General features: G+C 37.8%; 1 protein-coding gene across 3 annotated transcripts in view; it reads left to right on the top strand.

Annotated features, from left to right (window-relative positions):
* Togaram1 (TOG array regulator of axonemal microtubules 1) overlaps positions 1-16,766 on the top strand; it is a 66,982-nt gene that overhangs the window by 21,025 nt on the left and 29,191 nt on the right. For 2 of the 3 annotated variants that reach the window (XR_013044253.1, XM_006986935.4), the window contains exons 4-10: positions 1,056-1,352; positions 3,372-3,634; positions 4,229-4,476; positions 7,670-7,767; positions 10,196-10,345; positions 11,649-11,744; positions 14,741-14,916. Coding sequence is in view for 2 of the 3 variants with exons in the window: in XM_006986935.4 (XP_006986997.1) it covers positions 1,056-1,352; positions 3,372-3,634; positions 4,229-4,476; positions 7,670-7,767; positions 10,196-10,345; positions 11,649-11,744; positions 14,741-14,916 (1,328 nt within the window). In the remaining variant the exon portion in view is untranslated. The remainder of the gene's footprint in view (positions 1-1,055; positions 1,353-3,371; positions 3,635-4,228; positions 4,477-7,669; positions 7,768-10,195; positions 10,346-11,648; positions 11,745-14,740; positions 14,917-16,766) is intronic. The other variant, XM_006986936.4, reaches the window with a different exon arrangement.

Genomic DNA, 16,766 nt, shown 5'->3' with positions numbered 1-16,766 from the left:
AGAAGACTGCTTGCCTAGAACACAGACTCTGGGTTTCATCCCAAGAACTATTACTTTAAACAAACAAACAAACAAACAAAAGCTGTGCCTGTTTTTGCATGTCTTTAATTCCAGCTCCAGGAAGGTGGAGTTAGAAGTTACGAAGTTCAAGGCCAGCGTGGGCTAGGTAGTGAGTTTGAAGGCAGCTTCACAACAAACCAAGCAAAAGACAGGACAAAAGACAAGATGTAGAATTGAGTCCAACGTACCAGTAATTGGTACCAACATAAGTAAGACAGACTTACATTTACATTACAGTCGTGGGACTGGAGAGATGGCTCGGGTGGTGAAGAACTGGCCTTGCAAACATGGGACCTTTGATCACAATTTCTAGCACCCATGTCAATCCAGACCCAGGACAGTGCACCTGCAACGCCAGGGTTGGCACAGCAGAGAGAGGGGGATTGCTCTGTTTGACTGCTGACTGTTGCTGTCAGACTAGTTAGCCTTGTCCAAAAATAAGGTGGAGAGCAGGTGAGGACCAGAGCTGGGAGATTACAGGTGGGAACACAGCTATGTAGTAGAGAGTTTGCTTAACATGTGAAGGACCCTATGGTAAATACTAACTGCCACACTTTTAAAAAGTCATTATTTAAAAGGTATCAAACGCAAGTTGGGAGAAGATAAAGTATGGGAAAAAAAAGACAAAAGCTCAAAGAGTAAAATGTTGATACAGAAATATGTCCACCAAAATTATAATGAGAAGAATGATTCACTAAAAATATTCTTTTAATGTATGTACTTGAGATAAATGCCTATTTATGCTTGCATAATACAATTTTATAAAATTACATGGAGAAAATAACTTTACAAATATGGTAGAAATTTTCAGTAGGATAAGAAAGCTTTGGATTCAAAGATATGAAGTGTTAGTGCTCAAAATTAATTCTGTGCCTGACACCATATAAAAACATAAATGCTATATGCAGGGGAATCTGACTGTGAAAGGGGAAGAGATTTTAAACTCTGAGACAATGTGTAAATGTAAATAACGTACTCTCTTTGTTTTGTTACAGTATATGCTAGCCTAAATTTCAGCAATAAGACACAGCAAACATTTGGTAGTCAAACAGAGCGAACTTCTTCATACTCTGGTTCAAATGCGAGCCCAGGACCCTTTATCCTTCCGTCCTATCCTCTCTCATCTCCTCGAACTAGTCCAAAGCACACATCTCCTCTTTCTGTATCTCCAAAGAAATCTCAAGATAATTCCATGAGTTTCTCAAATTCTTGGCCTCTTAAAAGCTTTGAAGGACTATCAAAACCAAGTCCACAGAAAAAACTTGTCAACCAGAAATCATCTGACCCTACAGGTAGGAACGATGGTAAAGGTTAGTGTGCTTTATTTAAGTTTGTTTGAATTCATGCTTTGAAGTTAATACATAACGTTAGATTTTAAATCCTGAGAATTATATTTTCTTCTGACATACAAATATTTAGGAAAATACTTAACAGTGTATTTAATAGACAAAATAAATAAATTTTATTTGAAATGGTCATTTACTTACATTGCCACTTTAAGATATTTTTTTCAGAACTAGGAAATTAATAATGCTTTATAGTAGAAAGGTACATATTGCTTAAGGGCCTCCTGGCAAGTTTTTACCATTACAAATATAAAGTATCATTCACATTTTACACAATACATATTCATGTATTTGACATTCAGGAGTTTTTTTATTTTTGTGTAAAAGTATTGTAAAAAAATTTATCTTGTCTTTAACTAAGATATTATCTCTTAATAATATGGTACTCTAAAATAGTGATATTAGCATGTAAGTTCATTCAGACAAATCCAGTTTCTAACTAAAGGCATTCCTTATATCCTACATACTTTCTTATCTTCAGCCTCTAAGATAAGATGTTCCACTTTTGAGACACCCACACAACTAGAGTTCAGTTTATAAACATAAGCTCAATGATTTTTTTTTTAAATGTGTTTTTAGGGGTATTATTAATAGATTTTTCTAAATTAGGTCTTGCACAAATTTTTTGGGCATCTTCTTTTTTTAAGATTTATTTTATTTATTACATATACAGCGTTCTGTCTACTTGCAGGCCAGAAGAGGGCACCAAATCTCTTTATAGATGGTTGTGAGCCATCGTGTGGTGCTGGGAATTGAACTCAGGACCTCTGGAAGAACAGTCAGTGCTCTTAACCTCTGAGCCATCTCTCCAGCCCGCTCAATGCTTTTATGCTCAGCCTATTACATCACAACATTCTCCTCACACTGATCCTTCATATCCTGTTAGTAATTTCTTTGTTTTTCCTATAAGATCAAATATCATATTGAAAACTTTGGGTGTAACACAGTGGTAGAGCTCTTGCTCTTAGTATATATGAAGTGTTGATTTTGATCCCAGACTCTAAAAAGTGTGTGTGTGTGTGTCTGTCTGTCTGTTCAGCTTGTTCTCCCCAGTGACCAGTACTGCTTCACACATACCAGTATAATTAAATTAAACAAAAAGTATAGACTTTCTGGCTTAGTTTGGACTTTTATCATTAACAAATATTAGTCATGATGACTGAAAATGTAGCTTAGTATATAGTATTTTTATGTAATATGCAGGGATTTCATATGCTTGTTTTTGCTATATTTATTAGGGAACACTAATGCTTTTATTTCATCTTACTTTACATAATAGTCTGTTTCTAATATAAGATAATTGTTAGTAATACTTTCTCTTCGGGACCACCAGCCCATATATAATGACACAGAGACTTATTAATTATGAAAGCTTGGCCTTTAGCTTAGGCTTCTCTCAACTAGATCTTATAACTTAAATTAACTCATTTATATTCATCTATGTTCTGCCACATGGTGTTACCTCTCTTCCATCTTGCACCTCCTGTTTCTTCTCGGTGTCTGGCTGCTGACTCCACCTTTCTTCTTCCCAGAGTTCTATCTCTACCCAGAAGTCCCACCTGTACCTCCTTCCTAGCTATTGGCCATTCAGTTTTTTATTATGATAGCAATATTTTTATTATTATAGCAATACATCTTCACACAGTGTACAAATATTTCACAACAGATAATGTGCTATTTAATTTAAAGATACTGTATTCTAGCCGGGCGGTGGTGGCGCACACCTTTAATCCCAGCACTCGGGAGGCAGAGGCAGGCGGATCTCTGTGAGTTTGAGGCCACACAGTTCTGGTCTACAGAGCAAGATCCAGGACAGGCTCCAGAGCTACACAGTGAAACCCTGTCTCGAAAAACCAAAAAAAAAATAAAAATAAAAAAATAAAAGATACTATATTCTAAATACTTATGAATCAAACTTACTTCCTTTGAAAATAAGAGAAAATAAAATACATGTTTTTCATACAGGAGAAAATTCTCAAGAAAAAACTACTCCAGTTCAACTTACACCTGCCTTGGTGAGATCACCTTCTTCCCGGAGAGGCCTAAATGGGACAAAGCCTGTCCCTCCCATACCAAGGGGACTAAGCCTTTTGCCTGATAAAACGGACTTAAGCACAGTGGGACACAAAAAGAAACAGCCTGATGATATTTGGAAAAGTGAAAAAGATAGTCTTACAATTGATCTTTCAGAATTGAATTTCAGGGATAAAGATTTGGATCAAGAAGAGGTGAGAACTCAGATCACTTTTAATCATTAAAAATCCCTTTAATATTCTGTTATGTAATTGCTGCATAAGGAAAAAGTGGTACTTTTTATACCACAACAGTTTTTCTTACATATAAAAATAATTCCGTTTGGGGGCTGGCAGTGTAGCCCACTTGTAACTCATTACTTTGAAGTGTAGCCCATGCAGGCAGGCTTCATGTAAATTTCACAATCTATAAAATGGCTTGCTCCTGTCGCCTCTCCAGAAGGTGAGGAGCTATAGAGCTGATTAGTTTCGCTCACTTGTAATCTGTGATTTCTACTTTCAGAGTCACTGATTCAGTATTAATTGAAGCCATACAGTATAGTCAGTCATTTTGCCATTTGCCAAAAATGTCAGAGGGGGAGTTGTCTTCATAGCAACTCACAGCCTAGTAGGTTGTTTATTAACCCGACCAATGTAGTTTTTATTCTGTGCGTGTATCAGCATCCATTTTGTTTGTACTAGATGGAGGATTGGCTAGCTTGGCAAAGTGAATGGAGTTCAAAAATCCAGGGATACCTCTTTTATATATATAAGAATTCAATCTCACGAGTTATTTTCCTTTTTTCTTAGATGCAGAGCTCTCTTAGGTCCCTCCGTAATAGTGCAGCTAAGAAAAGGGCAAAGCTGAGTGGCGGCGGCGGCGGCGGCGGCACCTCTGATATCGACAGCCCCGACTCTGCCATGAAGCTGGAGCTGACCATGGACTCCCCGTCCCGGTCTTCCTCGCCAAACATCAGCTCTTACAGTGAAAGTGGAGTTTACAGCCAAGAGTCCTTGACCTCGTCTCTTTCTACAACTCCCCAGGGGAAGAGAATAATGTACTTGATTTTCTGACATGTTAATAGTCACCTTTAATTGTGAATTTAATTTAATTTAATTCACCTCTAATTTAATCTAGACCTTTAACACTGTATCCGGAAAGGCCTTAAAGTGATTTTATTTTTAGTTCTTAGAAGTGTTTAAATATTAAATACACCAGGTGCAGCGGCGCACGCCTTTAATCCTAGCACTGGGAAGGCAGAGGCAGGCAGATCTCTGTGAGTTCGAGTATAACCTGGTCTATATAGCAAGCTGCAGGCTTGCTAGAGCTGTATAGTAAAACCCTGTTTGAAAATAAAGCAAAAAGGAAGAGTTTAACTACCTGTAAGTTACAGTGTGGAAGTTTACACATACTACCTACCTTGTTTACCTTTAGTGGACTAATTTAGAGCTCCTGATTATTATAGTCCTTGTATCAAACGCCCCAGTTATTTTCCTAAGATTTATTCTGATACTCTTGGTCCCTTAGCTCTTTTCTAGATAATTTGCTTTTTTTGCCAACTATGTTTATTTATTATTATTATTTTTTTTATTTTAACTCATCATAAGTCCATTCTAGTTGATGAGTAAGTGCTTCCTAGGTATTGCCCCCCTATTTCTTACATCTTATTTCCATAGTCTTCTAAAGCTTGGGCCTCCATACTTGTAGCTCATGGAGCCCAGTGAGGAGTCGTTCTACCTACAGAATAGTGCTGGGATTCAAGTCCTGGCATCTTACCAGCTTTCCCAGGAAGCCTCTGCTCTGGAAAAGTGACCTCACCCTGGACTCTGGGCATTTCTGTGACCTCATAGAATTTGAAGTCATTCTCCCTTTATTTGGGATTGAAAGTCCGTTGTAGAATTGCCATGATATGGGTAGATAGATGTGTATTTAAATAATTGCTCAACAGCTTCTCTAAATTGATGATATAATTTTATATTCCCATTGGTAATGTGAAAGTTATGACTGTTGCTTGTTCTTGCTAAAATTTGATGATGTCAGCCCCTTTTTGTTTTGTTTTGGCTTTATTTGGATCCCTGTTAATAGACAGTTATCGAAGTAAATTTTTAAAATTTTAAATTATCTTCAATTTAATGAATTTAATAAACCTTTCACAAACGGATAGCATATTGGAATATATTTACAGAATGATCTAGAATGACTTTAACCAAGTAACAGCTTACAATGAGCATTATACATATTATATATATATATTATATATATACAATTTCTCCTCTTAAACCTAATGTCCTTCCTTGATCCTCTAAAAAAGATGAAATTTTGTGTTGTAACTCCTTCAGATGCAAGATAGTGTTAAAAATTTGAAGCCAGTTGAGAAGAGAAGTTCATTTTATATTTGTAACATTTAGAATTATGTATTTCTCCTTTTGTCTCACAGAGTTATTTTCTTCAAGTATCTTTTTTAAATTATTTTATGTGCATTGGTGTGAAGGTGTCAGATCCCCTGGAACTTAAGTTACAAACAGTTGTGAACTGCCATATGGGTGCTGGAATTGAACCTGGGTCCTCTGGAAGAGCAGCCAGTGCTCTTAACTGCTGAGCCATCTCTCTTGCCCCTAAGTATTGAACTCTTTAAGATGAGAATTGACCGCATTACCTTTAATGAATTTAAGATTTCTGCCTTGAGTTTCACTGCTTTGGAATACATTCTTCTGGGGAAATGTGAATGATCTGGGGATTGAACAGGGATTGCCTTGTAGTTACTAGACAAGCATGATATCACTGACTACATCTGCAGCCCTTTTGTGATTTTTGTTGTTGTTTTCTTAATGGTTTTGCCAAGTTTTCCAGGCTGCTATATAGTCTAGGATGGCCTTACCTTCAGAATTCTCCTGCCTCAGCTTCCCAAGTAGAGAATAATTATTCTTAACCACCTTGTATCTTGCCTCAAGAGTCATTAACAACACCACTGTCTCCGGAGACAGGTCATCTCTAGTGAGTTGGAAGGGAAGCTGTTGCAAACTGTCCTTTTAGAATGAAGATTTTTTTCTTTCCTCCAGCTAAAGTATACTCAAGATGATTGGACTCTTCTAGTAGTCTAGAGAAATGGCTCTTTCCAGAGCTTGAAAGTAAGCCGTCAAGATGGTTCTCTCGTAGAGGTGCTTACCACCATCAAGCCTGATGCCCTGAGTTTGAGCTCAGGACCCACATGGCAGAAGGAAAGAAATAATTTCTGACCTTCACATGCTGCACGCATGTACTTACACACACATATACACTTTTTTATGTATACAGAATAAATACTAAAAAATTTAATTACTTGGGGCTGGAGAGATGGCTCAGTGGTTAAGAACACTGGCTGCTATTCCAGGAGACCCAGGTTCAATTCCCAGCGCCCACATGGCAGCTCACAACTGTCTGTAACTCCAGTTCCAGGAGATCTGACACCCTCACACATAAAATAAAGTTAAAATATTTAAAAAAAAAAAAAAAAAAAATTTAATTACTTAAAGTTGATTTCTTACTAAGGATATTGGAATATGTACATGGTAACTAGCTAGTCAGTTGTGGTGCTTTGTAAAATGTCTGTTATTCATTGTATTATAACATTACTAGATATCTTTGCATTAAGATTTAATTTTTTTATTTTATTTTACAATTTAAATTAAATTAAAATTTAATTAATTTAATTTAATTTTACATATCAGCCACGGATTCCCTTGTTCTCTCCCCTCCCCCCCCTTGTTTGTTAAGCAAGGCCTGTGGGCCTTCATAATATATGGATGGTAGAGCAAAGAATAGTTTTTAGAAAGTGGCATTTACAAACTCAGTTGTTGCTCCTGTTCATAATACAGTGTTGTCTCTATTTCTGTCTGTATAACAATAGATTACATGTATATAGTGTTTTAGGAAATGATTTGGATCTGCTTCTTTTATGACTCAGGCAGTAAAAATCACTTTTAGCTAGGCCAGGCATAGTGGTATACAAATTTAATTCCATCACTTAGGAGGCAGAGACAAACAGATCTCTGCGTCTTTATAGTAAGTTCTAATACAGCCAAGACTACACAGTGAGACTTAGTCTCAAAATCAAAGCAGAACTGTGGGGGGTTTTAGCCATAATTTTTCATTCTTGTTTTTGTGCTTATCTAGTATCCTAATGTGTTAATGAAAAGAATATACAAAGAGTGATATAAATGTTATACAGCTCTGAATTGTAAATGTTTATTGAAATTACTTTGTTTCATTAGGTCAGACATATTTCCAACATTTGGATCAAAACCTTGCTCAACAAGACTGTCTTCTGCAAAGAAAGTCTCCCATGCTGCTGAACAGAGTCCCAGTACAGGTATCTTGTTTTTGTAAATATGCTTTATAAAAAATATGGTTGATCTGTAATATAGGAAATGCATTTTAGATTTAGTTTTTTTTCTTTTATTAGATTTAGTTTTTATACTTACTAATTTACAACTAACCACAACTCATTCCAGCACTCAGGAGGCAGAGGCAGGAGGATCTCTGTGAGTTCAAAGTCAGCCTAGTCTACAAAGTGAGTTACAAGACAGCCAGAGCTACAGAGAGAAGCCCTGTCTCAAAAAAGCAGGGAGGAAAAGATATTTTTATTTAATAGAAATGCATTGAAACCTGACGGTCACCTTTTGAGAGCTCACTTAACAATTCTAATATACAACATAGTTTGAGAACACTGGGTATCACAGAAGACAAGTAAAAACATATGTTCATCTAGGCACTACTAGCTGTTACTAGTTGATTATTATTTGTTTACATGCACGTGAACGAAGTTCAATGCAGAAATGGTATAAAAATAATAAAGACAGCATGTCTTTACTACAGGTGTTTCCAGTGAATGTTTCCTCATATATTTTTACAGTACTGTAAATAGCACTGCATTTCCTAAATGATTTTCTTACATTGTTACTGTCAAATATTAGTAGACACATTTCCACCTAAAGCCAATATCTTCCACCAATATCCAGTATCTAGATTAACTGTTAAAACTAAGAATTTAAAGAAGAATCAGTTCCTTCTGTAAGACTAATATCATTTCAAATGAGGTTTTAGTTTTATTTTTTTTGAGAGAAGGTCTCATGTAGCCAGGTGGTCTTGACTTGCTGTAAGTGAGGATGGCCTTGAACACTGTTCCTCCTTCCTCTACCTCACAAGTGTTAGTATTACTGGCATGTGCCACCATGCCAGTCTTATGTGGTACTGGAGATCTAACCTAGGGCCATGTATGCGTAAGCACTTACAAGAGATATTTCTTTAAACTCGGTAGATTTAGCTGAAAGCTTTTGTCTACTGTTTTTCTAGCCCAGCTTCCAACAGCTAGCACTTTTCCAACTATTTTGTTTCCATTAAAGTATTGTACTATTAATGACTTAATTATTTTTATTTTCTGTGCATTGGTGCTTTGCTTATATGTATGTCTTTGTGAGGGTGTTGGATCCCCTGGAACTGGAGTATAAACAGTTGTGAGCTGCCATGTGGGTGCAGAGACTTGAACCTGGGTTCTTTGGAAGAGCACCCAGTGCTCTTAACCTCTGAGCCATCTCTCCAGCTCCAAGTATTGCGTTATTAAAAATGAAGTATATTATTATTGCTTGCTGGTTTATAATGTAGCTCTGTATAAAAATGGGCAGCAATGCAAATGTGCTGAATAGGGCTTTTTATGTAGTCAACATTATGTAGCTCCAGGAGTGGTAAAGTATTAGTCTAACATGGACAATAATAACATTCAAATGTGGACTAACTTCTTTGTTACTTGTTAAAGGGACATGCACAATAGTATTTTATTTTATTTTTTATTAGAGATAAAATACTATTTGAGTATTTGCAATATGCTAGGCAGTGTACTAAGTTCTTTATGTGTATTTGCTCTTTCTCTCTCTCTTTTTTTCTTTTTTTTTCCTTCTTATTGAAGATGTAGGGGATCTAAAACAAGGGCTCACTCTGTAGACCAGGCTGACCTTGAACTTATCATATAGCCTGTGCTGACCTCAAACTCATGATGCTCCTCCTGGCTCAGCCTCCCAGGCACTAGTACTTTTAAAGCACACACCACTATGTCTAGCTCTGTATTTCCTGCATTGAACTCATGTGACAGTTCTGGTCAAGTGTCTACTCTTCTTCCCATTTTACACACATTCAGTGTCATATCAGGATCTCTCAGCAGTTAAGTAGCAGGGCAGAAACCTAGTCTGCTGAACATGATTCCAGATACAGACTTCTTATGTGAAGTGTACTGCCTAATTAGCCAAACCACTATACACCCATCACATGGGAGCCAAAGAGAAAGGTGTGAAGAACATAGGCCCCCTTGATCCACTGTTTTAACATTGGTAATTTTTTTCTTTTTTTGTGAAAAGTTAAGGATGTTATTTATTAATTTAATCAGTTAAGGTCTTGATTTGTTTTTTTGTAGCCTTGGTTGTCCTTGAACTTGTATGCATCCTAGGCTGACTTCAGCCTTGTGATCCTCCCATCTCCAGTTCTTGGATGCTAGGATTACAAATATCTGTCTCCTCATCAACTTTAACATAAAATTTACTCTTTCAAACATTACATTTTTTATTTAATTGAAAGTTACATAGTTTAAAATATGTTAAAACTTTAAAAATTACTAACATTATAATTTTTAATATTATGTTACTGATCTTTTCAAAAGGGTAGCTAGCAAAATAGATTTAGAGGAGAGATATGCTCCTATTGTAAATATTACCTAAATTATTCAAATAAATATGTATTTTATTTTATAGGGATTACAACATCCAGTGTAAGCATAATTGGTCAACGTATGAACTATGGGTTTGGATGTGGTGATTTTGAAGATGATAGGTCACATGACATTTCACCTAGTGCTTTAAAAATACAAAATAAGGAACACCCAAGATATAAGCATACAAAAGGTTTGTAAATTTCATGACAAATTAATTTTTAAAATTCAGTGTATCTAAGTCAGAATCTTCTAAACATATCAAGAAAAAATATAACTAAGAATTTTTAACTTTAAGGTTTTTAAGTTACCATTCTACTGAAAGGTTATTTCTGAAATAACTTTTTAGGGTTTATGGTCTATACTCTTGTCTAAAGGAGCCAATGCAAAGGACTAAACATTAGTTAAAACTAGGTATCCCTGGGCTTAACCCCAAGAAACATACACAGGTACATACAAACAGATTTTCTAGAAGACATTTCATCACTCACATAGTGAGAACAACCATGTGAAGAAATTGTCTATGTAGTTATTAACCAAGATGTGGCAATAAGAGAGTACCTTCCTTATGCTAGAACTTCTGGTTGTCATGAGCCATTGTTAACTGTTGTATTTTAAGACTGCAGTCGTGAACAGGATGTCAGGTGAGTGCTTTGTCCGTTTCCCAAGTTACTCTATGGTAGCTGCCTTTAAAGCAAGTGCCTCAGCCAACAAAGTAGTTCCTACTTGTAGTCTCAGCATTTGGGAGCTTGTGGTTGGAGGATTACCCTGAGTTTAAGGCTAACCTGGGGTACATTGTGAGTTCCAATAAGCAAAGAGCTGCCGTTTTGTTTTTTGATTTTTAATGTGACAGCTGTGAGCCTGCAAGATCAATCTTTCACCTGGGCGTGGTGGTGCACGCCTGTACACTCAGCACTCGGGAGAGGGAGGCAGGACGTGTGGACATTTGAGGCTACTGTGGGCTACAGCAAGACCCTGCCTCAGAAAACTGACAAAAAGGAAAAGGGGACAACCTCTGTGCTTCATTCCTTCTGTCATCTTAAGTCACGGACGGGGAGGCAGTCGAGTGTTAAGATGTGTACTTTCTTGTGTGTGGGAATAACCCACTTTAGCTAGAAAAGTACTCTTTGCCTGAGATTGACCTCATCTGTTCATGGGCATGACAGTTTCTCTTCCACTTTCACTACTTCGCTCTCTGCTGCTCACTGTATGATTATGTGATTGCATGTTTCTCTCATCTTCAATCCTAGCCTGTGTAAACTCCTTAAGAGAGGGAAGGTTTTTCTTTTTGCTGTTGATCTCTGTGGTAGCTAGTGTATAGTGGGTATTCTAATTTTAAATATTCATTGAATTAATTGATTTGTATTTGTTATGAAATAAATTTCCAATTTCAAAAGGCTACATAATATCCTAAACTATACTTCAATTGAGTGTTTTTAAATGTGCCTTTTTGCCTTTGTTTCTTTTTTTTTTCATCCTTTTTCTTTCTTTTTTAGGATTTACAAGGTCATCAAATTTACAGCAGATTGCCAGTTTTGACTTCACATCTACAAATACCTTATCAGAAGACTCAGTAGTAATTGTTGGAAAAGGTATTTCAAACTTGTCTAGCTTTTAACTTTATGCACTCATTGCACATAAGCAACAATTATCAATATTAAATCGAAATAATTAAAAATGAATACTTAATTTCATACTTCTGCCTTTTATTGAAACTATGGGATGTTCATGTTAGTAACTTTCAAAAAGTAGTTAGATACTTATAAGACAGTTTAAGGATAATTATGATAATTGTATTAAAGTCAAATATCAGCTTTTATCAGTGTAACATAATTAATAGAACTTAATGTGGAATTTATTATTTCTAATGAAAAATCAGAGTGAACCATTGTTATATATTTCAGAGATGCAAGGGGACCTTGAAGAAGCGTAATTCGTTTAAGTATCTTTAAATATTATTTTCTTTTTCCTTAAGATAAATGCTGTCTTAGTTACTTTTCTCATGACTGTAACAAGATGCCTCACAAAAAGTGACCTAAGGGATGAAGAGTTGAATTTGGCCCCTGATTTGAGAGAATCTAGTGCATTGTGCTAGGAAGGTCATAATGGCGACAGCGTGAGCTCGCTGCTCACAGGGCATCTGCAGTGAGGAAAGCAGAGAGAGAAATGCTCGTGCCCAGCTTACTTTGTGCTTCCCGTTCAGTGTAGGACCTGAGCCCACTCACCTTCAGGGTGCATCATCCCTCAGTTAAACTTCTCTGGACATGCCTTCATTGACAAGCCCAGAGGTGGTGTTTCCAAGATGATTCCAGTTTCAGTCAAATAGATTTAACTATCACAAGTCCACCCCTCGTCAGTTTGACATTCAGACACATCATTTTAAATCATAACATTCCACCTTTGGCCCGATCGGTTCGTGATCGTCTCATAATACAAATCTGTTTATTCCAACTTCCAAAGGTCCATTGTCCCACCATTAAAAAGTCCAGAATCTCTTCTGAGCCTGAAGGCAGTCTGTTAGCATAAACCCCAGGAAAATAAAAAAAGAAGATAAAAACCCAGTTGCTTACTTCAGTATACAGTAGCACAAAGTCAACTTTCCCATCCAAAGGGGGGAATGAAGCCAAGGGGAGATGGGACCAGACCACACAGCTCTGTGTCTTGTGATACGGATCTTGTGATAGGTCGGTGACTTGTGATGACAGTATCTGGCCGTATCTTTCCAACTCCACCCCTGCAGCACAGTGCCCTCCTCCTGGGCCAGCTCTGCTCTATGCATACAACTTCCTCAAAAAATACCCTAGGTCCTAGGATCTCTAACACTCTGGAGTCTTCATTGCCAATTAGTGTTCATGTTCCTAGCCTGTCTGTCCCACAGTACCTATTGCTGTGATCAGACTAACTTGGGAGAAGAGAGGGTTTTTGTGACTTACAGCTTACTGTCCATCATGAAGAGAAGCCAAGGCAGGAACGCCAGGAGGAGCCCAGAGGCAGAAACTGAACAGAGACCATGGAAGATAGCATTCCTTCATGGTAGGAAGGCGTGCAGCAGGGGGCAGGCATGGTGGTAGGAGCAGGACGCAGAGGCAGCAGACTGCAAGTCGGGCAAGGCTGTGAAGCCTCCAGGCCGGGCCTCCTGGTGGCGTGCTTGTCCAGCAGGGCCACAGCTCCAGAACCTCCCCAGGTAGTCTCACCACGTGGGGACCAAGTGTTCGAGTGCTGAGACTGTAGGGAACACAGTTTTACTCAGTAGCCTCTCAAGGACCCCCTTGCATGGAACCTATTCCTGTCACACATTGCCTGGACACCGTAATGTTCTGGAATCTTGACACAAATTTTCATGGCCCTTTATCTCTTACTTTTTGCCTGCATGCAAAATTACCGTGTGGATTATGCTGCCAAGTTCTGTGCCCGCTTGGGTTGTGGTGTTTGGGTGAGTGTAGGCAGCGCTTCACACTTCCGTCATGGGGGTGCAGGAAGCAGAGGGAAGTGAACGCTGCACAGCAAGGAAGGCACCTTTTTATTTATTGATTTATTTACTTAGTTTCTTCTCTCATATATTACATGCTGACCACAGCTTCCCCTCCTTCCTCTCTTCCCAGTCCCCCTCCCACCTCCTCTTCTCCCCCCATCCACTCCTCCTCTGTTTCCCTTCAGAGAAGGGCAGGCCTCCCAGGGATATCAGCCAAACATGGCATATCAAGTTAGGAATGCATCTTTTTGTTCAGTATTATGAAATAGATTTTGTTGAAAATAATTTGCTTGATAACCTCATTAAATACCCTCCTCAAATTACCTCTAGAACGGTCCTTGAAAATTTACCACATATAATTTCGATTTCTGTTGTGTCTTGGTCAGTGTTCGATTGCTGTGAAGAGACACCATGCCCAAAGCAGCTCTTACAAAGGAAAACATTTCATTGGGACTGGCTTACAGTTTCAGTGGTTTAGTCCATTAGTCCAAACATGGCGGCATGCAAGCATACATGGTGCTGGAGAAAGAGCTGAGAGTTCTATATCCTGAACTGCAGGCAGGAGGAAGAAAGAGACTCTGGGTTTGGCATGGGCTTTTTAAATCTGACATCACTCCCCCAGTGACACACTTCCTCCAACAAGGCCACATCTCCTAATCCTTTCAAGTAGCAACACTCCCTGGTGACCAAGCATTAAAAATTATAAGCCAGTGGGGGCCATTCTCATTCAGACCACCATATCTTGTATTCATGGACATATTTTTACTTGTCTAGCATTGCATATAAATGTCTCTACCTCAGGATTTCTGTCTGCTTCCAATTCTTCCTTGTATATCTGAACAAACCCCAGTTCAAAGTCGTGCTCTTAATAATCAACTTAAATACCAATCACAACAGCCTTATAAGTCTTCCCTTGAACCTCACTTAAAAATACAAGGTTGACCTATATCTTCCTGAACGGCTATCTTCTTGCATGGGTAGGATATTTGTATGTTTCATGATTATTTAACATGTGTTTCACAGAGTATTGTTTGCTTCTTAAATGAAAAACTTTAAAATTTTTTATCTAGAGTGCATTACAGAAACAATAACTGCTTGATGTTTGGTTGATTGCAGGGGTATTTGGAAATCCAAATTCAGCACCAACAACTTGCAACCAACCAGTGATATCCTCTGTGGAACATGAGGATACATTTTCAGTGAAACCAAGTATTGAACCACCATCAGGGATTTATGGAAGAGCAGTCCAGCAAAATACGCCATCATATCTTGATGTTGAAAATGACAAAGATGTAAGGTTCTCTACTAATCTTTAGCTATGTCATTATTTTCTTTATATGAGATGTGGGATAGTAAACATCTTTTAATTAACAAGTGTGTGTGTGTGTGTGTGTGTGTGTGTGTGTGTGTGTGTGTGTGTAAGTCAGAACATAACTTTATGTGTTGGTCTACAACTTCCACCTTATTTTAAGGAGCATCTCTGTCACTGCACTGTGTAAGCCAGGCTAGCTCTTGCACAAGCTTCTGGGAATTCTACTATCTCTACTTCCCATCTTGCTGTAGGAGAACTGGAGTTAATAAGTGTATAGTACAATACCTGGCTTTACCTGTGTTGTAGGGTTTTGAGTTCAGCAAGCTTGAACAGCAAACTTGAAGAGCACACTCTTTTTAATTTTTCCAAGACAGGGTTTCTCTGTGTAACAGCTCTGGCTGTCCTGGAACTCTCTCTGTAGATCAGGCTGTCTTTGAACTCACAGAGATCGGCCTGCCTCCCAAGTGCTGGGATTAAAGGAGTGCACTTGAACAGTACTTCACCACCACTTGAACAGCAAACTTGGACAGCACACTCTTTACATATTTGATCCTGGACCAACTACATGCTTTCTAATCCTTATTTTAGAACTCCTGAAATCTGAAAGAATTATATAGTGCTAATATCCAATTAAATTCATGCTTAAGAATATCGGTCTGTTACTGAATATATACACTCACAACTGTAGTATATAAAGCACAGGTTCAGCATAAAATATATTTATATATTGTATATCAACAATTTAAGTGATTGAAAGTCAGAAATTTCAATTACCTAAAATTTTAATCAAGTGAGGAGGCAGCTCTGTGGATAAAGAGTGAGGCTGTTCTGGGTGCTGGATTACCTGGGCCATCCATTTTTATTGGTGTCTGGTCCCCTTGCTCTGAAAATACATAAACTTTTAAAGGTAACATGCATATCTGTACACAAGTCACCAAAGATGACTTTTTGTTTTATGTTTGAGCAGGTAAAATATGTCACATGTCTTGTAGTTCTTCTAGGTTTATTTATTTATGTGTGTACCCAGGATTTTCAGAGGGTCTTCCCTGATCAATCCTGATCCATATCAACCTGGAACGAATCCCCAGCCTCTCATCTCCTATGGAAATAAAAGCATAACCTCTTCCCCAAAGCAACATATCTTTTGACTTCCTTTTTGAAGTCAAGACATTTTTAAAATATATAAGTTGATTTAATCCAACAGTTTTCATAATCCAGTATGTCTTGGTAGCTGTCGTTTCTTCATTAGCAATCAGAAAATCTAAAGACAACAAATCCAGACTTTCTGTGTATTTCCCATCTTTATGTGGCTTATTGTATTTTTTAATTACTCTATTTCTTTTTAAGGACTTTATTATTTTTAAACTATATTTTAATCTATGACTGTCTATCCTTTTTCTTTTCTCTTCCAATGTATATTTTAAAACATACTGTAACCCATTTAGAAGTTTTTTTTTCCATCTGGATCTATCTTTACTGAGCATTTACATTGTTTTTTTGATCGAATGAGACAAATCTTAACCTGCTGTGTTAGTTGCTGGCATGGCTCAGCTTAGTGCATGTGTTGGTACCTGGCAAAAGCACTGGCTCCTTCCCGCTTGGTTCCATGAGAGCCTAGCCTCATGGTGGAGGTAACGGCAGAATCATGTTTACTGCTCTAGACCTGGGAAGTTGTTGGGTCCATGCTGTCACTGAGTAGCATACTGCTCGATGCTCATAAACCCCATTTAAGTGTTAGGTAGCAGGGCCTCTTAAAAGAGCTACACCCATGTTAGCCGCTAGCACCTAGCCAAGGAAGCCACCTCCTAAATGTGCAGTACTTCTGTTTAT

Source organism: Peromyscus maniculatus, chromosome 14 (assembly GCF_049852395.1).
Source record: "Peromyscus maniculatus bairdii isolate BWxNUB_F1_BW_parent chromosome 14, HU_Pman_BW_mat_3.1, whole genome shotgun sequence".
NCBI lineage: Eukaryota > Metazoa > Chordata > Mammalia > Rodentia > Cricetidae > Peromyscus > Peromyscus maniculatus.
This window is presented reverse-complemented; position numbering and strand designations above follow the sequence as displayed.